At 43.6% G+C, this 22,209-nt stretch overlaps 1 protein-coding gene across 3 annotated transcripts in view; it reads right to left on the bottom strand.

The window, feature by feature from the left end:
* Positions 1 to 1,769: 1,769 nt before the first annotated feature.
* Positions 1,770 to 22,209, bottom strand: part of LOC143782946 (uncharacterized) — a 35,401-nt gene continuing 14,961 nt past the window's right edge. For 2 of the 3 annotated variants that reach the window (XM_077270961.1, XM_077270962.1), the window contains exons 2-6: positions 19,579 to 19,758; positions 15,228 to 15,629; positions 10,802 to 10,837; positions 6,917 to 6,990; positions 1,770 to 5,444 (exon numbers count right to left, since the gene is read on the bottom strand). In XM_077270961.1, coding sequence (XP_077127076.1) covers positions 5,355 to 5,444; positions 6,917 to 6,990; positions 10,802 to 10,837; positions 15,228 to 15,629; positions 19,579 to 19,642 — 666 coding nt within the window. In that variant the 5' untranslated portion in view covers positions 19,643 to 19,758 and the 3' untranslated portion in view covers positions 1,770 to 5,354. The remainder of the gene's footprint in view (positions 5,445 to 6,916; positions 6,991 to 10,801; positions 10,838 to 15,227; positions 15,630 to 19,578; positions 19,759 to 22,209) is intronic. The other variant, XM_077270963.1, reaches the window with a different exon arrangement.

The following is a 22,209-nucleotide window of genomic DNA, read 5'->3' as shown; positions in this document are numbered from 1 at the left end:
GGAGAAAGAAGAAGGGGGCGTGGGGTTTGCTCCTAGGGGAGGGTTAATTCTGGCCAGAGAGGGTAGGGGGTGAGTAGGGGGGAGGAGCCGGTCACTTCCCGCTCTGAGGACCTGTGAGCAGTCCCGCCCACCCGCCCTTTATGTTTGTCTGTTTGATATATTTTAGTTGGTTTGCTGTTTCGGGTCATAGTGGCTGTAGGCGGGGGGAGGGGTCCTTGGAGTTGGTGCTAAATTGGCCTGGGGGGTCCGTCGGGATACGGATTCTCCAGTTGGTATAAGTTTTGGTTGCGGGTCTGGTGATTTGGGGGAATCTTGGTAATGGTGGGCCAGATTCCTAAGTTGGAAGTGGACAATGGTAACCCTTCGGGGTATTTTGGTGCTCTCGAGCCTGTAGGGTAACGGCTGAGAGTAATCTACGGTTGGTCTCTTGTCCACTTGTTTATACTATGGTTAACACCAGACTTTTAGCTTCAAGGACCACTTCCCATCTCATGTTTACGGTTATATGTTTTGTTTGTTTATAATAAAGGCCGCTGTGGCCAATTATATCCAACTTGAGACTCATGTCGTTATTCGGGAGTGGGAGGAAGAGGGGTCGGTGACCCTTGGGGAGGCACTTATTCTCGGTAGTCGACAATACCAATGTCATGGCTTTCCTGGTCACAACACATGTGGTATGCACAATGAGGAGTGCGGTGGGCTTCTGAGGCGCAGTGGGACCCTGCACTCAGCCCTGAAACATACACTTATGCAATATATATTCTTCACAAATTTCCTACTTGTGAAGACAAAAGCGTAGGAAATTGTAAAATAATCGGTGATGATTCCAGGGTCTGATCAGTTTAAATAATGCGTTCAAATCTCAAAAGTGAAGTATTATGGCCTCACCTAGTGGACACGTTCCTAATAGCTCCAGAGCTTTAAGTTGGAAATATTACCAGTTCTTGAATTGATCGTATCTGTCAAGGAATTTGAAAATTAATTTCATTATTAGATTTGTTAAAGCAAATGGCTACAGAGAAATCCCACAACTATTTTAGGGCACATTCAGAAGGCCGGGTTCATTTTTCAGAGCGTCAAGAGCAGATCCTGCAATATAAAATGAAACCGTCTGTTCTTAGATGGAGCTTCATACACCGAATGATTCCGATCAGCAAAATTGGATCCAATTGACAGAAAGGAGCTAAAACCCACTTAAAAAATGGATGTGTGAATAGATCCATTGAATCCAATGGGTTATAAAAAATGGATGGCACAAGGATGAGAAATCCGTCCCAATGTTTAGAATTGTTTGTATCACAAAGGTGGTCAATCGCTTTACCTAATGCAGACGGCTGTGTACAAATGTAAAGTTTATGGCGCAGATACAACTCAGCTTTCTGCACGTATCATTTATGTAATTTACTGCAAAGGTGAAGAAGCCAAAGTTCAGCCGCTGCAGCCAATCCTCTGCAGCCAATCCTCTGCCTTCATTTCAGGCACTTTTCACCTACTGTCCGCCTGTTAAAGAAACTGATAATGAACTACAGGGTGGGCCATTTATATGGATACACCTAGATAAAATGGGAATGGTTGGTGATATCAGCTTCCTGTTTGGGGTGCATTAGTATATGGGAGGGGGAACTTTTCAAGATGGGTGGTGACCATGGCGGCCATTTTGAAGTCGGCTATTTTGGATCCAACTTTATTTTTTCCAATGGAAAGAAGGTCATGTGACATCAAACTTATTGAGAATTTCACAAGAAAACAATGGTGTGATTGGTTTTAACATAACTTTATTCTTCCATGAGTTATTTACAAGTTTATGACCACTTATAAAATGTGCTCAAAGTGCTGCCCATTGTGTTGGATTGTCAATGCAACCCTCTTCTTCCACTCCTGACACACTGATAGCAACACCGCAGGAGAAATGCTAGCACAGGCTTCCAGTATCCGTTGTTTCAGATGCTGCACATCTCGTATCGTAAGGCAATTGTCTATACCCTTAGGGTATGTGCACACGTTGTGTTTTTTGATGCGTTTCCGTGGTGTTTTTGGACTCGTAGAATTGCCCCAAATCCGCAGTGCATTGGGCACACAATGTTAATCAATGGGAAATTCAAAAACGCTGTGCACATGCTGCGGAAAAAAATGCGCGGATTCGCAGTGTTTTTTTTTTTTCCTCAGCATGTCAATTCTTTGTGCGGAACTGCAGCGTTTCTGCATCCATTGAATTCCATTGTGTCAAGCCAATCCGCAGCAAAACCGCAGATGTAAAAAAGATCTGTGGTTTTGCTGCGGATGTGGGTGCGAAAAACACTGCGGCCCGGGAGGAGGGAAGTGTGTGGGCGGAGTGTGGGCGGTGACTGTGCGTGTCTGTGTGTGCAGGCGGGGTCTGTGTGTGTGGGTCTGTGTGTGGGGTCGGCGGGGCTGTGTGCGGGGGCGGCGGGGCTGTGCGGGGGTCTGCCGAGGCTGTGCAGGGGGTCTGTGGGGCTGTCCGGGGGATTGCTGGGGCTGTGCGGGGTCTGAGGGGCTGTGTGGGGTCTGAGGGGCTGTCCGGGGGTCTGCCAGGGCTGTGCCTGGGGGGGCTCCGTTAAGCTTAGTGCCATGCTCGGGCATAGGAGTGTGGGCCGTGTGCAGGACTCAACGTTGTGGCCCTCTTTGCCGATAAACCCTCTGCAGCCTTCCCTTGATAACCGAGTGCTTGCGGCTCCCTTGACTTTGGCTTCACGAGTTTATGGACTAGAGGCTCAACAGGTAAAACTAGAGACCACCCTTTGCCGCCAGAAGATGTACTGTGAGCTGTGGAATCTCCTCTGAAGACATTACATCGGCCATTGCTGGGACTACAACCCTCACCGGATCATCTGCGTCCGAGGAAACCAAGGACACGAAAAGTTTATTGAGTGAATTGCTATCACATTGTCATTGTTTATTTCCCCTCCATTTGCAATTTAACTGTTTATCTCCCTGCGAGGAGTATCTTTATTGTTCAATTAAATTGTTAACCCTTTCTTGTGTCACTGCATCCCGCAACCTGCTTACATGTTCACTGTGTGGCAGTATAACATAAGCAGTGTAGGGCAGTATTACATAAGTACAGTAAGACTGTATTACATAAGCACTGTATGGCGATATTACATAAGCACTGCATGGCTCTGTTACATAAGCACTGAATGGCGGTATAACATAAGCACTGTATGGTGGTATTACATAAGTACAGTATGGCTGTATTACATAAGTACTGAATGGCGGTATAACATAAGCACTGTATGGCGGTATTACCTAAGCACTGAATGGCGGTATAACATAAGCACTGTATGGCAGTATTACATAAGTACAGTATGGCTGTATTACATAAGCACTGAATGGAAGTATAGCATAAGCACTGTATGGCGGTATTACATAAGCACTGTATGGCGGTATTACCTAAGCACAGTATGGCTCTTTTACATAAGCACTGAATGGAAGTATAACATAAGCACTGTATGGCGGTATTACATAAGCACTGTATGGCGGTATTACCTAAGCACAGTATGGCTCTTTTACATAAGCACTGAATGGAAGTATAACATAAGCACTGTATGGCAGTATTACATAAGCACTGAATGGCGGTATAACATAAGCACTGTATAGCGATATTACATAACAACAGTTTGGCGATATTACATAACCACAGTATGGCGATATTTCACAGGCACTTTGGTCTATTGGTTCAAGCAATAAAAATAACTGAACAATATACTTATTATAGTATTAAAAATGTACAAAATGTCCTTATCTATGAAAAATATGTGACTATTTACAGTATCTATACAGTATATCTATTATTTCATATTTATTTATTTTCTTAAAGCATTGAACAACAAAATATTACTAATCAAAAAGAAATGATGGCTGAGTCCTCGTCCCGCATGCCATCCACACATGCCATCCATAACAGTGCCATCTACAATGCCATCCATAACAGTGCCATCTACAAATGCCATCTATAACAGTGCCATCTACACATAGTAACATACTTAGCAAGGCCGAAAAAAAGACATTTGTCCATCCAGTTCAGCCTATATTCCGTCAGAATAAATCCCCAGATCTACGTCCTTCTAAAGAACCTAATAACTGTAAGATACAATATAGTTACGCTCCAGGAAGACATCCAGGCCTCTCTTGAACCCCTCAACTGAGTTCGCCATCACCACCTCCTCAGGCAAGGAATTCCAGATTCTCACTGCCGTAACCGTCAAGAATCCTCCTCTATGTTGGTGGAAAAACCTTCTCTCCTCCAGACGCAGAGAATGCCCCCTTGTGATCGTCACCTTCCTTGGTATAAACAGATCCTCAGAGAGATATTTGTATTGTCCCCTTATATACTTATACATGGTTATTAGATCGCACCTCAGTCGTCTTTTTTCTAGACTGAATAATCCTAATTTTGCTAATCTCTCTGGGTATTGTAGTTCCCCCATCCCCTTGGTTAATTTTGTTGCCCTCCTTTGTACTTTCTCTAGTTCCATTATATCCTTCCTGAGCACCAGTGCCCAAAACTACACAGTACTCCATGTGTGGTCTAACTAGGGATTTGTACAGAGGCAGTATAATGCTCTCATCATGTGTATCCAGACCTCTTTTAATGCACCCCATGATCCTGTTTGCCTCTGCAGCCGCTACTTGCAGTACCATTCATGATCAACACATAATGTTTGGCGCTGTGTCACTTTCAGTGAGCTCTGATCCCTTCAATCAGTTGACCGATGGGGGTGCCAGAAGTTGAACCTCCACAGATCTGAAATAGGAATCTTATTAACACAGATCCCCATCACCATGAAGCTTACATATGGGAATATAATACTATGTCATATGATGAAGCACAGACCAAAGATAAGTTAGCATCATTTGTAGTTTTTCAGTAGTTTTCTCATTTATATTTTGGACCCCAATTAAAAACTTATAAGAGGGTCCCAACTATTATAACACATCTACAGTACCGGTCTCCTATATTGGGCAGAGCTCGTCTAACCAATGCCTCTGCACCCCCATCCCTACTACACCACGGTCCAAAAGTCCAGTTTCCAACAGTGTTATTTAGGATCGGGTCAGAGATCAGTGATGGGAAAGTTAAGGTGAGGCAGTAAGGTGAGTGACTGCTCCTCTCCATTGAGATCTTCAGGTGGAAAACTCCAAACTTAATGTTGATACGGGTATTGTGAAACCTTTGGCACAAAGCTGGAAACGGTAAAAATGCAGTCTTCTACCACATCAGTGGGTTAATTCCGTTATATGACATCAGATGACATTCTCTGACATCATGGCCGCAGGTTTTGTTTTACGTCATTTGCTCAAGATTGTGGAATTCACAAGATGAAGAGACTAGAATGCTAATTTTTGAAGCAGGATATAGGCGTTCGCCCCGGTCCCAGCGTCACAGTCACGTCTTCAAGATGCAAACTTTGAAAAAAGACACAGGCCTAAAAGAAAATAAAGCAAACGTAACGTAAGCTAAAAGTACAAGACAAAAAGGAGATGGAGATGGTGATCGTTGTAACAAATCGACCGCTAAGGTTGGTCTCCTTATTACACATAAGTACGTCCAAATGAAGCAGGACTACCGGGCAAAAACATAGAGCAAAAAAGTGCCAATAAATGCTGGAAAATACCTTTCATCTAGGCATTGCCCCTTGTGAAATACATGATAGAACTGTGTGACGATTAGAAGAACCAACCAGCAGGACAGGTACACCTTATAGATGACCTATTGCACCAGAATTAGTGGGCACAAATGTAAACTATTAACCAAAGTTCTGGTCAGGAGCTAGAAAGGATCTGTCATCTAGGCATCACGTGAAATACATGATATAAAAACAAGGTGGAGATGGTGATGTTTAGAAGGGAACAGCCAACAGAACTGGTCCCTGGTATGACATCTTATAAACCAGCATTAGTGAGCATAATGGTAACCATGCCAGTGTGGAGCCCGAAGACTGCAGCGTCTGGTTGCTCCTACTCCGGCGCTGAGAAGAAGCATTTCATCTTCATTTTAAATGTGTTTATTTCTTCTGGCAGAACAGCAGTTAATCGGCCATGTTTTAAATCCCTGTGTTCACATCTGTGCTCTAATACTAATCCTTGTCAGAGCTAGCATTTGCTGCATGGCTAACGGAGGGAGGGAGTTCTTATGAGAAGGAGAGTTGGAGGAGATATCTGTGACTGCTGTTTGGTATGCATGCGTGGTAATTCCGTATCCTTCTCTATTTTGGTTTATTCCCCTACCTCCACGCCCCGGTGCATTCCTCTGTTATATGTGTTTAAATATTTAGTATGCCTGTATTTTGTGTTGCCTTGTTTGTCGGGTTGGTGCACTACGGTACACAGTAGCGCCCCCTCTTCCCAGGGTGGGGGAGGTGAGCAGACGGAGGGCTAACTTAGGAGATAAGGCAAGGGCAAAGGCATCTTCGGCATCTGAAGTATCCCGGGGAGCAGGAAGAGATAGGGTGCCCCCTAGTATTAGGGACAGGGAAAGAGCCACTTGTCCCGGGTCACCCGACAGCTGTGTCGTGACAAAACCATCAACAAAAGTGCTAGAAAGGACCAGTCATCACCTCTTAGTGAAGTACATGATATAAAGAGAGTACTGATTAGAAGAACCAACCAGCAGGACTGGTCCCTTTATTACACCTTACAGATTACCTATTACACCAGACCTTTTTGTGAATGGCAGTCAAGAAAATCACTGAGAAATATTTGAATGGTGGGTCAGATTGGCACCAGTATTTTATCATCATCATCATCATCTTAGCAATCCATGCTACTGTAATTTAAAATGATAGATAAAAAAAATCATGGCTGCTTTCTTCCAGTAATAGTACCACACCACACTAAATATGATTGGAGCATTATCAGGATAGAAATCAGGCTTGCCGAACCTAACTTCTAAAATTACCTTTTTCAAAAACACTTGTATTGTTTCGTCTTTGGGAGCGCTGCTCTGAAGCTTCACATTTATAGAAACACGGCCTGGGAGGACATCAAATAGCATCAATTATTATAAACAAAACTGAAACAATCAATCAAGTTACAAATAAGAGAAATCCTATATAAAGTAAATCCAAAAAGATTAGAGTGCCTAATATAATAATGATAACAATAATACAAGGTTCAGCACAGTGGGAAGAAATGTTACATAAAGAACAAGTGATATAGAAAACAATCGCTTTATTAGAGGTAGGAAACATTAATGACAGGTTTAAAAGTGAACCAGCCAATAGATGGCACCACAACACAGTAGGGTGTTTATACCTTTATACCTCCTGCTGTGGTGTGGCACCAACACCTCGACGCGCGCTTCAGCTTCGTGCCTTCTTCTGAGGGATTGACGTCACCCACAGAGCAGAGATTTTAAAAAGTTGCCCGTTGTAATGCACATGTGGACGGCGCATGTCATGCTGATGGGAACCTGGGGCAGTCACATCTCCAGTAAATGTGTTTTGGTGCTATCTACTGGCTGACTCACTTTTAAACCTGTAATTCATATTTTATATATTTAATAAAATTATTGTTTTCTATACCACAGTTTCTTTCTGCGTAATTTCTTCTTAGGCTTCAATTATTATAAATCAGAGGCTTTATACACTGTAGGCAGCGCCACTTACTTCGCACTACAAATCATTATTTCCTGCTATTCTCGATATGAACACTAGAGGGAGATCTAAACACAATTATTATAAAAAAGGGGAAATTGGCCGAACAGCAGCAAGAGGAGTAAAAATACTGAGAGAGATCAGAAAAAGAATCACATAAATGTCTCCTGCAGTCCCATGTAACACCACAGCTAACACAGTGATAACTGAGTACAGATAATGTAGCAGATGTCACATGTAGTCCTAGTAGCTGTCGCCTGCAGTCCTATGTAACACCACAGATACCACAGTGATAACTCTCTGAGTACAGGTAGTGTAGTAGATGTCACCTGCAGTCCTATGTAACACCACAGTGATAACTCTCTGAGTACAGATAATGTAGTAGATGTCGCCTGCAGTCCTATGTAACACCACAGATAACACAGTGATAACTCTCTGAGTACAGATAATGTAGTAGATGTCGCCTGCAGTCCTATGTAACACCACAGATAACACAGTGATAACTCTCTGAGTACAGATAATGTAGTAGATGTCACCTGCAGTCCTATGTAACACCACAGATACCACAGTGATAACTCTCTGAGTACAGATAATGTAGTAGATGTCACCTGCAGTCCTATGTAACACCACAGATGCCACAGTGATAACTCTCTGAGTACATATAATGCAGTAGATGTCACCTGCAGTCCTATGTAATTGCAATTGTCTATGCTGTGAAGATACGAGATGTGCAGCATCTGAAACAACGGATACTGGAAGCCTGGGCTAGCATTTCTTCTGCGGTGCTGCTATCAGTGTGTCAGGAGTGGGAGAAGAGGGTTGCATTGACAATCCAACACAATGGGCAGCACTTTGAACACATTTTATAAGTGGTCATAAACTTGTAAATAACTCATGAAAGAATAAAATTATGTTAAAACCAAGCACACCACTCTTTTTCTTGTGAAATTCTCAATAAGTTTGATGTGTCACATGACCCTCTTCCCATTGAAAAAAATAAAATTGAATCCAAAATGGCTGACTTTAAAATGGCTGCCATGGTCACCACCCATCTTGAAAAGTTTTCCCCCTCCCATATACTAATGTGCCACAAACAGGAAGTTGATATCACCAACCATTCCCATTTTATTTAGGTGTATCCATATAAATGGCCCACCCTGCAGCATATGTCACCTGCAGTCCTATGTAACACCACAGATAACACAGTGATATCATAGGCATCACTGAAACTTGGTGGCATGATACACAAACCTTGAAGGCTACAACTTATTTATTAGAAACAGGAGGGAGGAGCTGTTGCATTGTATGTTAAAATGTAGATCTCGCAGAGATCCAAGCTTCAGAAACTGGTAGCTCTGTAGAAACTGTCTATAGATATGGATAGCCTCTTTTTACATCAGATGTCTCTGTTCTCAAAAACGTGCAACATAGTGATCATGGGAGATTTTAGCTATCCTGATATTTGTTGGGAATCTCTCTCAGGCAAAAGTGTCGCGTCCAGACATTTCTTATCTTCTGTTGCTGCTAACTTTATCTTTCAAAGTGTAGAAGAGAGAACAAGACCAAAAGCAGTAAAAAAGGATTTGGGGGTATGTCAAATGCAAAAGAAAAGTCAAAGATGCTATAGGATTTTTACAGGATGAAAAGGGTGAAGTGGTAAAAAATGATGTTGAGAAGCTAAACCTTTAAATTCCTATTTTGCATCTGTGTTCTCTAAGGCCATGTTCACACTTTGCGGGTTTTACCGCGGATCCGCGGCGATTTTGATGCTGCGGGTCCGCAGCAGTTTCCATAGCGTTTACAGTTACATGTAAACCCTATGGAAACAGCAATCCGCTGTGCACATGCTGCGGGAAAAACCGCGCAGAAACGCAGTGGTTTACATTCCGCAGCATGTCACTTCTTTGTGCAGAATCGCTGCGATTCTGCACACATAGGAAAGCATTGATCCGCTTACTTCCCACATGGGGCTATGCCCACGATGCGGGAAGTAAGCGGATAATGTGCAGATGGTACCCGGGGTGGAGGAGAGGAGACTCTCCAGGCCCTGGGAACCATAATATTTGTGTAAAAAAAAAAAAGAATTAAAATAAAAAATAATGATATACTCACCTCTCAGCGCTGCACGCGGCCGTCCGGTCTCAGGGTTGGTGTGCGAGCAGGGCCTGCGGTGACGTCGCGGTCACATGACCGTGACGTCACGAAGGTCCTTCTCGCACAGCATCTTTGGAACCGGACCGCCGCGTGCAGCGCCGAGGAGATCGGGACGTCAGAGGGTGAGTATATAACCATGTTTTATTATTTTTAACATTACTATTGATGCTGCATATTGCTGCATATGCAGCATCAATAGTATAGGAGTAAACCCAGGGCCGTATTTAGAGTTTATGCTGCCCTAGGCACTTTTCGTGCTGCCTCCCCATTGGTGAGTATGACTAATGCAGAGACTGTCGGCAGTGACTTATGCTACTTTCACATCAGCGATTTTTGCCATTTGCGGCAGATCCGGCAGTTTTTCTGCATCTGCCGCATAACGGATCACTTACGGTAACACTGCGTTCAGCCTCATTCATTCCCTATGGGACTTGCATACATGTGCGGCACTTGCAGTTTTGCTGTGATCCTGCAAATGCGGTACTTGCAGCAATGGGGAAAAAACGCTGCTAGCGGTATTTTTTTGTCTCACCAAAAGTGCAAAACCGCAAGTGCTGCACATGTCCGCAAGTCCCATAGGGAATGAATGAGGCCAAATCTATGTATATGCCCATGTAGCTCTATATTTTAATTTTTTTTCGTGCTGACAGTGGTCATTTAACTAGAGCTTCCATCACGCAGCCGTAAATACTTGCAGCGCTGACCCCGTCACGTGATGGGGGGTCAGCGCTGCGTTGCCATAACAACCTCAGGTATCCTCGAGACCTCTATGGTTGTTGATGCTGGATTGCTATAAGTGCCACTGTGTGGTCGGCGCTCATAGCAACGCTGTAATTCTACTACATAGGAGCGATCTATGCATCACCTTTATGTAGCAGAGCCGATCAGACTATGCCAGCTTCTAGCCTCCCATGGAGGCTACTGAAGCATGTCAAAAGTAAAAAAAAAAAAAAGTGTTTAAAAATTAAAAATAAAAAAACATAAAAGTTTAAATCACCCCCTTTCACCCAAATCAAAATAAAAATCAAACTTACACATATTTGGTAACGCTGTGTTCAGAATCACCCGATCTATCAATAAAAAAAAAAAATGAATTAACCCGATCGCTAAACAGCATAACGGAAAAAAAAAATCAAAACACTAGAATTACTTTTTCTGGTTGCCGCGACATTGCATTAAAATGCAATAATGGGCGATAAAAAGATTGTATCTGCACAAATGTGGTATCACTAAAAACGTCAGCTCGGCACGCAAAAAATAAGCCCTCACCCGACCCCAGATCATGAAAAATGGAGACGCTACGGGTCTCGGAAATGGCGCAAATTCTTGGTGAGATAGCACTTTTGCAATTTCACTGCACATGTACTTTTTTTTCCCATTTTCGAGTAAACAATATGGTAAAACCAATGGTGTCTTTCAAATGTACACTCGTCCCACAAAAAATAAGCCCTCACATGGCCATATTGACGGAAAAGTAAAAAAGTTATCGCTTTGGGAAGAAGGGGAGTGGAAAACGAAAAAAGCTCCAGTCATGAAGGGGTTAATATAATCAAACAAGTCCGATTGTGTTGATAAAGGAGATTCTTAGACTTGTAGTTCCACTAACTGCTGAGCCCCGTCCTCTTTTAGAGGGGGGAGATGGGACACATCAGAGGCGGATAGCTGCACATAACTGTAAGCCATCAGATGTAGCAGAGCTGAAGCGGTCATGCTGCCCTGTATGTGCTGTGTATTAGACCAGCAGCCCCCGGGTTAATGCCAGAACATCGCAGAGGAGCATGATGGGACATTAGTACAAGACGTAATGTGAGCAGAGGAGCATGATGGGACATTAGTACAAGACGTAATGTGAGCAGAGGAGCATGATGGGACATTAGTACAAGACGTAATGTGAGCAGAGGCGTCTGATGCCCAATAAATGTGGTATATAAGAAACCACAATAGTACGATTCCCCCAGATAACACACGACTCCCTCAGCTCTGCTACGGCCATACTGATGCCGCCTCTGCTCTGCTACATCCATACTGATGCCGCCTCTGCTCCGCTACATCCATACTGATGCTGCCTCTGCTCTGCTACATCCATACTGATGCCGCCTCTGCTCTGCTACATCCATACTGATGCAGCCTCTGCTCCGCTACATCCATACTGATGCCGCCTCTGCTCTGCTACATCCATACTGATGCCGCCTCTGCTCTGCTACATCCATACTGATGCCGCCTCTGCTCTGCTACATCCATACTGATGCTGCCTCTGCTCTGCTACATCCATACTGATGCCGCCTCTGCTCTGCTACATCCATACTGATGCAGCCTCTGCTCCGCTACATCCATACTGATGCCGCCTCTGCTCTGCTACATCCATACTGATGCCGCCTCTGCTCTGCTACATCCATACTGATGCCGCCTCTGCTCCACTACATCCATACTGATGCCGCCTCTGCTCTGCTACATCCATACTGATGCCGCCTCTGCTCTGCTACATCCATACTGATGCCGCCGCTGTCCGGTCTCCTAGTAACAATTTTGCACAAGTCTTGACACCTGGAGATCAGTCACATTGTGTAGTAATTCTGTGTTACATTTAGTAAGACCATAGGCTTCTCACTAGGTTTCTAATGCACGGAGCCGATTTGCACCATCCACTAAGCTGCGGCTCTGCAGTGTGTGCTGGGACCTGTAGTTCCACTCAAGCTGCACAGCTATAAGCTAGTAAGTAACCCCTGCCCCAGAGACTGGGGGCTGCATATCCCACCTGTAGCTTCTAAAACTCCCAGCACAAAGTCTGCCTCCCATTCTAATAAGTAAAACAAGTTGTGCAGTCCGCCCCCCTTCCCCCACACCAGCTGCAGCGGACTGAGGAGTCAGACCGGACACACAGCACTGACCTGCTGGAGGTCACCCGGCAGAGCAGGGAGCCTGGCTGCATCTGCAGTGAACCGGAGCAGCTCCTGCTAGGTGTTGAGGAGAACTAGGAACCACGTGACACAGGCAGGTCACATGACTCGTCCCTGCAACATCTCCGCTCTGAAGACTGACTGAGCCGAGGTGGGTGGGCGAGCCGAGGTGGGTGGGCGAGCCGACCCCAGACTAAGAACACGAACTAAAATTTAAAAAAAAACAAACAAAAAAAACACCTTGCTCGGGTGCCGCCCCCCCAGCATGCTGCCGCCCCAGGCACCTGCCCTCCAGTGCCTAATGGCAAATACGGCCCTGAGTAAACCCGCAGCGGAAACTGCAAAACAAACCGCGATAAATCTGCAGGGATAACCGCAGGGTTTTGCCCTGCAGATTTATCAAATCCACTGCGGGAGAACCCGCAGAGGACGTCGCAAAGTGTGCACATAGCCTAAGAAAGCAAATGCAACATCAACTGATCTTCACGGTGTCATCAAATGAATAAAATAATCCACACTATCCAGAAACAGAGAGATGATGAGGGAACACTGAGCTAATTTACATGAATTTAAATCTCCTGGTCCAGATGAATTACTTCCTAAGGTACTGAAAGAGTTAGCAGAGGAAATTTCTGAACCACTTGCCAGAATCTTTGAAAAATCCTGGAGAACAGGAGAAGTCCCAAAAGATTTGAGAATGGTAAATGTTGTCCCTATCTTCAAAAATGGAAAGAAAACGGAGCCAGGATAATTATAGGTGTGAGCATTACTTCTATACCAGGAAAGATTTTTGAACAAATTAATAAACAGCATATATGTAAGTGCTTGGATAAGAAAACAGTAATTAACCAGAGCCAGCATGGGTTTGTAGTAAACAAGTCATGCCAGACTAATTTAATTTTCTTCTATGATGGAATCACTGACTGGGTGGCTCAGGGAAATGAGGTAGATATAGTATATCTCGACTTCAGCAAAGCATTTGATAAAGTATCTCATACTATCTTTATTGAAAAAATGACCAAGTATGGGATTGAGAAAGCTATGGTTAAGTGGATTCAGAACTGGCTCAGTGATAATACTCAAAGAGTGTTAATAAATGGTTGCACATCCAATTGGAAAAGTGTTTCAAGTGGGGTACCACAACGCTCGGTCCTGGCCCCAGTGCTGTTCAACATTTTTATAGATGATCTAGATAAGGGAACTGAAGGTAAACTAATCAAATTTGCAAATCATGTAAAGCTAGGAGGAATAGCTTGCACTAGAGAAGACACAGAGAGAATTCAGAAGAATCTAGATAAGCTTGTACAATGGGCAGCAATTAATATAATGGTATTTAACAGGAAGAAATGCAAGATTCTACATATGGGCAAGAAAAACAAAAATTACATCTACAGAATGGAAGGAATAGAACTAAGGGTACTGTCACACAGTGGCACTTTGGTCGCTACAACGGCACGATCCGTGACGTTCCAGCGATATAGTTACGATATCGCTGTGTCTGACACGCTACTGCGATCAGGGACCCCGCTGAGAATCGTACGTCGTGGCAAATCGTTTGAAACTTTATTTCGTCGTCAAGTGTCCCGCTGTGGCGGCATGATCGCAGCGTGTAACAAAGGTGTGCACGATATTCCCAATGTCCCGTATGACTTCTACATCACAACTACGTCATGAAATTATCGCTCCAGCGCCGTGCATTGCAAAGTGTGACCGCAGTCTACGACGCTGGAGCGATAATCAAGCGATGCTGCAACGTCACGGATCGTGCCGTCGGAGCGATCAAAGTGCCACTGTGTGACAGTACCCTAAGTAACAGCACATGTGAAAAAGACTTGGGTATATTAATAGATCACAGACTGCACATGAGTCAACAGTGTGATGTAGCAGCAAAAAAGGCAAACACAGTTCTCGGATGTATAAAGAAAAGCACAGAGTCTAGATCACGTGAGGTAATTATCCCCTCTATTCCTCCTTGGTCAGGCCTCATCTGGAATATTGTGTCCAGTTCTGGGAACCACATTGTAAAAAAGATTGAAAAACTGGAGCAAGTTCACAGAAGAGCTATCAGGATGGTGATCGGACTGCAAAGTATGTACTACAAGGAACGGTTAAAGGATCTGGGAATGTTTAGCTTGCAAAAAAGAAGGCTAAGAGGAGACTTAATAGCGGTCTACAAATATCTGAGGGCATGTCACAGTGTAGAGGGCTCATCATTATTCTCATTTGCACATGGAAACACAAGAAGCAATGGAATGAATCTGAAAGGGAGAAGATACGGGTTAGATATTAGAAAAACTTTTTGACAGTGAGAGTGATCAATGAGTGGAACAGGCGACCACGAGAGGTGGTGAGTTCTCCTTCAATGGAAGTCTTTAAACAGAGACTGAACAGACATCTGTCTTAGATGGTTTAGTGACTCCTGCATTGAGCGGAGGTTGGATACGATGACCATGGAGGTCCCTTCCAACTTTAACATTCTAGGATTCTAAGTACAGATAATGTAGTAGATGTCACCGGCAGTCCTATGTAACACTACAGATGACACAGTGATAGCTCCTCTCACCTGAGGAATTGGAGGCTGCTCTGGATCCCGCTATTTCCCTCGGAATGGTGTTGCTGCTGCCTGTATTTCCTAGGTTGCCAGGTGTGAGGGTTTTCGTGTCATCAGTTATAGCCGCCGGCTCCTTGGCACTTCTGGTGTTTGTAGTCGGGGCAGTTGGCAGCGGTATTGTGGCACTGTTCAGGCTGGCGGTTGAAGTTGGTGCTTTGTCCATATTCAGTGCAGTATCTTGTGCAGAAGTGGTGACCATTGGCACCATACTGGTGCTGTGTCGGTGTGGGAGGTCAATAGAGACGTTCCCTCCGGTCGCTATATTGAACCCTGCTGGTGACATCGGACTTCCCTGGTTCCAACTGGTCGTAGTCAGTTCTATGGTGTCGCTCTGTGCCCAGACCAGCAGAAAACCTAAACCAAGAAAGAAGAAAGTCCTGTGAGATTCCCGACCCCGGGCAGAACCTCAATGGTGCCCACCGGCAATAGATTAGTTAACTACCCTGAGGCACAGGTGGGATTATAGGAGAGGTACATAGGGCAACTACCTGGTATCCACCATCGATGAGTGCATTACTCCATGCTACACGTGGGTGACCTCAACGAGGGCAACCAGATCCTGGTACCAAAGCCATGAGGTCTGCCACCATAGTCTCCATCGAGTGCTTTCCTGGGGACACGTTTGGCTCCAGCAGAGACTGTGCCACTCATCAGGACTATTAGGCACACTATGGTAATATTTGGGCACTGTGTGGCATGGGCACCACATGGTGTTGTTACGGAACATTACATAGCATTGTTATTCGGAGGTAGTATTACCATATTATATGTGCTATGGTAAAATATTTTATACCATGATTATTATTTAGACAATTAAATAAACCTATATATCTTTAACAATTTTGTATTAGCTTTACAAGTGTTATTCATAAAAGCAGTAACACAGGGTGTTGTGTCTGATGTAGAGGTGTCTGTGGGTTAAGGTTTTTTTTTTTAAAGTCTAGTTAATTGGACAGAGCTGGTTAAGGACTTCTGCGGAACCCATAAGAAACCTCTGCAGGAGTCATCATTCATGACTTGTAAATACTTTCTTTCGCCAATTACAATAGCTTCTCTCTTAGGTAATGTAATGTAAGAAGCTATTCCTATTTTTCTTATATCAGTGGTTGTAATAAAAACATAACAGCCATCGGTTGTGTGCTGTTGTCTCCTATAGATCATCTTCCTGATTTGATCAAAACTGGCAGATCATATGGAGCAATCATCTATGCACTGTATGGAACTTTACACTACCATAGAAAAAATGTGATCAAAAATTCCCAACTAAGTATAATGAAAGATAATATAAATACTTTATTATAATCACATATAAAACATGGTATTACAGGTCAGGGAGGGAAGTATGAAAAAACAAACACAGAACATAATGTGCACTAGGAAACGGTCAGGGGTACAAGCATGTGTCCACATGCTTGTACCCCTGACCGTTTCCTAGTGCACATTATGTTCTGTGTTTGTTTTTTCATACTTCCCTCCCTGACCTGTAATACCATGTTTTATATGTGATTATAATAAAGTATTTATATTATCTTTCATTATACTTAGTTGGGAATTTTTGATCGCATTTTTTCTATGGTAGTGTAATATTCCTTTGCGATTTTCCCACAGACATGTCTGATATGGCCCATTTGACATAATTTATTATTGATTCTATATGACTAATAATTGGGCATTTTTCTCATGAAGCTGTGGTTATCATACTGTATGGAACTTGTATTTAGACACTGAAAACTCTGTTATCTGGGCATATTTATATCCTGTATAGCACTGTTATATATGTACTATATGGCATTGTTATATATGCACTATATGGCACTGTTATATATGCACTATATGGCACTGTTATATGTACACAGTATGACACTGTTATATATGCAGTATATGGCACTGTTATATATGCACTATATGATACTCTTATATGTGCACTATATGGCACTGTTATATGTACACTGTATGACACTGTTATATATGCACTATATGGCACTGTTATATATGCACTATATGATACTGTTATATGTGCACTATATGGCACTGTTATATGTACACTGTATGACACTGTTATATATGCACTATATGGCACTGTTATATATGCACTATATGATACTGTTATATGTGCACTATATGGCACTGTTATATGTACACTGTATGACACTGTTATATATGCAGTATACGGCACTGTTATATGTGCACTATTATATATGCTCTATATGGCACTGTCATACATGCACTATATGGCACTATTATTCATGCACTATATAGCACTACAATATATGCACTATATGGATGCACTATATGGTACTATTATATATGCAGTAAATGGCACTTTTATATATACTCTATATGGCACTGTTGTTCATGCACTACATAGCACTGTTATATATGCACTATATGGCACTGTTATATATGCACTATATGGCACTGTTACTGTATATATGCACTATATGGCACTGTTATATATGCACTATATGGCACTGTTATATATGCACTATATGGCACTGTTATATGTGCACTATATGGCACTGTTATATGTGCACTATATGGCACTGTTATATGTGCACTATATGGCATTGTTACAGTATATATGCACTATACACTCACCGGCCACTTTATTAGGTACACCATGCTAGTAACGGGTTGGACCCCCTTTTGCCTTCAGAACTGCCTCAATTCTTCGTGGCATAGATTCAACAAGGTGCTGGAAGCATTCCTCAGAGATTTTGGTCCATATTGACATGATGGCATCACACAGTTGGCGCAGATTTGTCGGCTGCACATCCCAAAGATGCTCCATACAAGGCAGGATGGATCCATGCTTTCATGTTGTTTACGCCAAATTCTGACCCTACCATCCGAATGTCGCAGCAGAAATCGAGACTCATCAGACCAAGCAACGTTTTTCCAATCTTCTACTGTCCAATTTCGATGAGCTTGTACAAATTGTAGCCTCAGTTTCCTGTTCTTAGCTGAAAGGAGTGGTACCCGGTGTGGTCTTCTGCTGCTGTAGCCCATCTGCCTCAAAGTTCGACGCACTGTGCATTCAGAGATGCTCTTAGGCCTACCTTGGTTGTAACGGGTGGCGATTTGAGTCACTGTTGCCTTTCTATCAGCTCGAACCAGTCTGCCCATTCTCCTCTGACCTCTGGCATCAACAAGGCATTTCCGCCCACAGAACTGCCGCTCACTGGATTTTTTTTCTTTTTCGGACCATTCTCTGTAAACCCTAGAGATGGTTGTGCGTGAAAATCCCAGTAGATCAGCAGTTTCTGAAATACTCAGACCAGCCCTTCTGGCACCAACAACCATGCCACGTTCAAAGGCACTCAAATCACCTTTCTTCCCCATACTGATGCTCGGTTTGAACTGCAGGAGATTGTCTTGACCATGTGTCTACATGCCTAAATGCACTGAGTTGCCGCCATGTGATTGGCTGATTAGAAATTAAGTGTTAACAAGAAGTTGGACAGGTGTACCTAATAAAGTGGCCAGTGAGTGTATGGTACTGTTATATATACACTATATGGCACTGTTATTTATTTCCTATATGGCACTGGTAGTTATGCATGGTATGATGTTGCTATTTTTGCACAATAATATGGTTGCTTTTTTGCAGTTTTCTGAAGTTTTCTCTGTTTATTTCCATCTACGATAAGGGGAAGTCATCCCAATATCTCTCCCAGGATTCCACACACCTGGATCGGACATAATTCTGGAAACTCGCGACCCCCATCATGTCTATTCTGTGCCTTGCTGCGGCGGGGAGCCGTGCGGATACCCAGATACACTATACAACTGTGAGACCTTCCTGACTACAAGAGAAGGAAACCGCTGCCAGAAGAAGAAGCCTCGGAACAGACAGCAGGACGTCCGGATTTCCTGTCCGTGTGCGCCTCACATGTGGGTGAAATGCATCGAGCGCCGGGATCACGAGGAACAATCCGCTACACGAAAATCACTTCCTGCAGGGGGCTCGATATATGGACTAAACAACAAGCAATCACGGGGCTGTGACCCTATATCTGGTCCCCTGTGCGTGGCTACAGACCCTATTACATGACCTGGAGGGGTCGCCACCCAGCTTTCCACTGATCCTGAATTACCTCTACGACGTCATTGTCGTGTAGTCACATTTTCCATCTGTCTGTGTCATTTACCATTGTGCGGCTTGCATTGTATTCATGGATCAGGTTGGGGAGCCCCTAAAATCTCTAGAAATAAACGGGTCTTTACTTCTCCATGATATCTTATAGGACATGAAGAAACATCCGATCCATTATCGGACGCAGCGGGATATTGTGGAACTCACCGAATAAAGTCATGGAGGCGACGAGCAGCGTGGGCAGCAGCGTTACATCCCGTCTCTGAGGCATTGCTCTCTGTTATCAGCTGACGGTCATACACTAATGACTTGCAGTGTCTCTACCACGGGGCCCGACCTGTGCTGGGAGAGGACGATGCGTCGCTCCGCTCAGGATCAGTCATTTTACTACAATACAAGGCAAACAATAAACACAAAAGCAAAAGGGGTCATCTAACTCCACACATTATTTTGTTTTCTTTTTCAGTTAAAGTCGTGTATTTGTAGCTCAAAAAACATTTTTGCAATTGGGTTTCATTAAAAATGTTGGCTTTTACAGACTCTTTGCATCTCCGCACCTTCTGCTGTGGGATCTGTGTAAGAAATCAGAGAAAGTCTGATAAAACAGTTAGGCTATGTGCACACGTTGCAGATTCGCCTGTGGAATTTTCTGAGCAGATTCTGCATCTCTTGGCAGAAAACTCGCGCGGATTTGATGCGTTTTTGATGCTTATTTTCATGCAGATTTGTATGCGTTTTTGTAAGCTAAATAAAGATCTATTATTTAACAAAAATAAAATAAAAAATAATTGTGATGTTATTTCTTGTCCGATCTCTTCATTTACATACTCCATTGAAGAATAATGTTTACACACACAGAAAGATAGATAAATAATAGATAGATGATAGATAATAAATAGATGATAGATAGATCTATAGATAATAGATAGATGATAGATAGATTGATAGATAGATAATACCAAGCCCGATGTTTAGTACTAAACATAATAAAATGGTACATAAAGAGTTAAATAAAGACACACACACACACACACAAAATCTGCTCTAGGCCGGGGTCACACTTGCGAGAAACTCGCACGAGTCTCGCACATCAATACCCGGCTGTGCCGTCGGGCCTCGGACCGAAGCGTTCAGCTGTATAGAAATACATGCAGCCGAACGCTCCGGTCCAGAATGTCAGCAGCAGTGCCAGATATTGATGCGAGAGACTCAAGAGAGTTTCTCGCAAGTGTGACCCCAACCTTAAATGCAATATCTGTTTAATAAAAAAAAATTTGAAAACAAACATGGCGTGGGCTCCCATGCAATTTTCTGTGCCAGAGAGGGAAAGCCAGCGATTGGGGGCCGATATTTGCAACCTGGGAAGGTGGTAATGCCCATGGATCTTCCAAGGCTATGAATATCAGTTCGCAGCTGTATATTTAGCCTTTACTGGCTATTAAAATATAAAAAAACAACGTAGGTTCCCCCTATAATTAATAGCCAGAAAAGGTTATAAAGACAGCTGCGGGCTGATATTCATAGCCTAGGAAAGGGCCATGGATATTGCTCAACCCCCCCCCCCCAGCTACAAACACCAGCACACAGCCACCCCAGTAATGGTGCATGACTAAGATGCGCCAATTCCAGCACTTAGCCTCTCTCTTCTCACTGTCCTGTACGGGTGGCATATGGGGTAATAGTTGGGGGTTGCCACCTTTGAATTGTAAGGTGACATCAAGCTGGCTTAGTAATGGAGAGGCGTCAATAAGACCCATATCCATTACTAATCCTATAGTTGTGAAAGGGATAAATAAACAAAGCACAGCCAGAATAAAGTATTTTAATGCAATAAAACACTACACAGTTTTACCATCTTAATTGTTCTGCCAATCCATGTGACACCCTCGATTTGTTGAAAAAAAAAATTTAAATAATAAACCAACACACTCACTGGTCCGATGTAGTCCATTTAATAACGAGTGTCCCACGATGATCTCCCCTATAGAGCAGTCACATCAGGAGATGTGACAGCTCTATAGGCCTCCAGTGACCCACTGACAGGAGACAATGGCTCCTGCAGTGCATCACTGAAGAGGTTACCTGAGTACAGGCGATCACTTTAAGGCAACGCTGCGTGAGAATTTTCCCATGTAGCGGTGCCGCAAGTGACAGCGACCTCTGACGGCGGAGTGATACAGTGAGGAGGATTACCTCCAGTCACTGTATCACCGGAGCCCCTGGAGAGCAGTCACATCTGCCGATGTGACAGCTCTCAACGGGAGATCATCATGGGGCACTCATTACTAAATGGATTACACCGGATCAGGAAACATACTGTTGGTTTATTATTTTTATTTGTTTCCAGGTGATCGGGGGTTTAGGGGACTAAATGATTGGTGAGTATGTACTGTATGTTGTATGTACTATATGTACTGAATGTGTGTATGCACTTTTTTTTTTTTTTTACACTTGAACATAGTAGCCAGATGATGGGACTACCACTGTCCCATCATCCGGCTAGCTGTCACTGTAGCATGCATAGCCGGATGGGACTAGTAATCCATTGGACGATGCCTGCCTACACACAGCCCCACACAATCACACAGCCCCGCACACCCACACATACACACAGACACCCGCACACAGACACGCAAGTCTTCTCCGCCCACACACAGTCTCCGCCCACACACTCTTCCCCCTCCCAATCTGCAGCGTTTCTCGCAGGCACATCGGCAGCAAAACCGCAGATCTTTTTTAAACCTGCGGTTTTGCTGCGGATTGGCCTGACACAATGGAAGTCAATGGGTGCAGAAACTCTGCAGATCCACAACAAGAATTGACATGCTGCGGAAAATA

The sequence above is a fragment of the Ranitomeya variabilis genome, chromosome 6, assembly GCF_051348905.1.
Source record: "Ranitomeya variabilis isolate aRanVar5 chromosome 6, aRanVar5.hap1, whole genome shotgun sequence".
In the NCBI taxonomy this organism is placed as follows: Eukaryota; Metazoa; Chordata; class Amphibia; order Anura; family Dendrobatidae; genus Ranitomeya; species Ranitomeya variabilis.
This window is presented reverse-complemented; position numbering and strand designations above follow the sequence as displayed.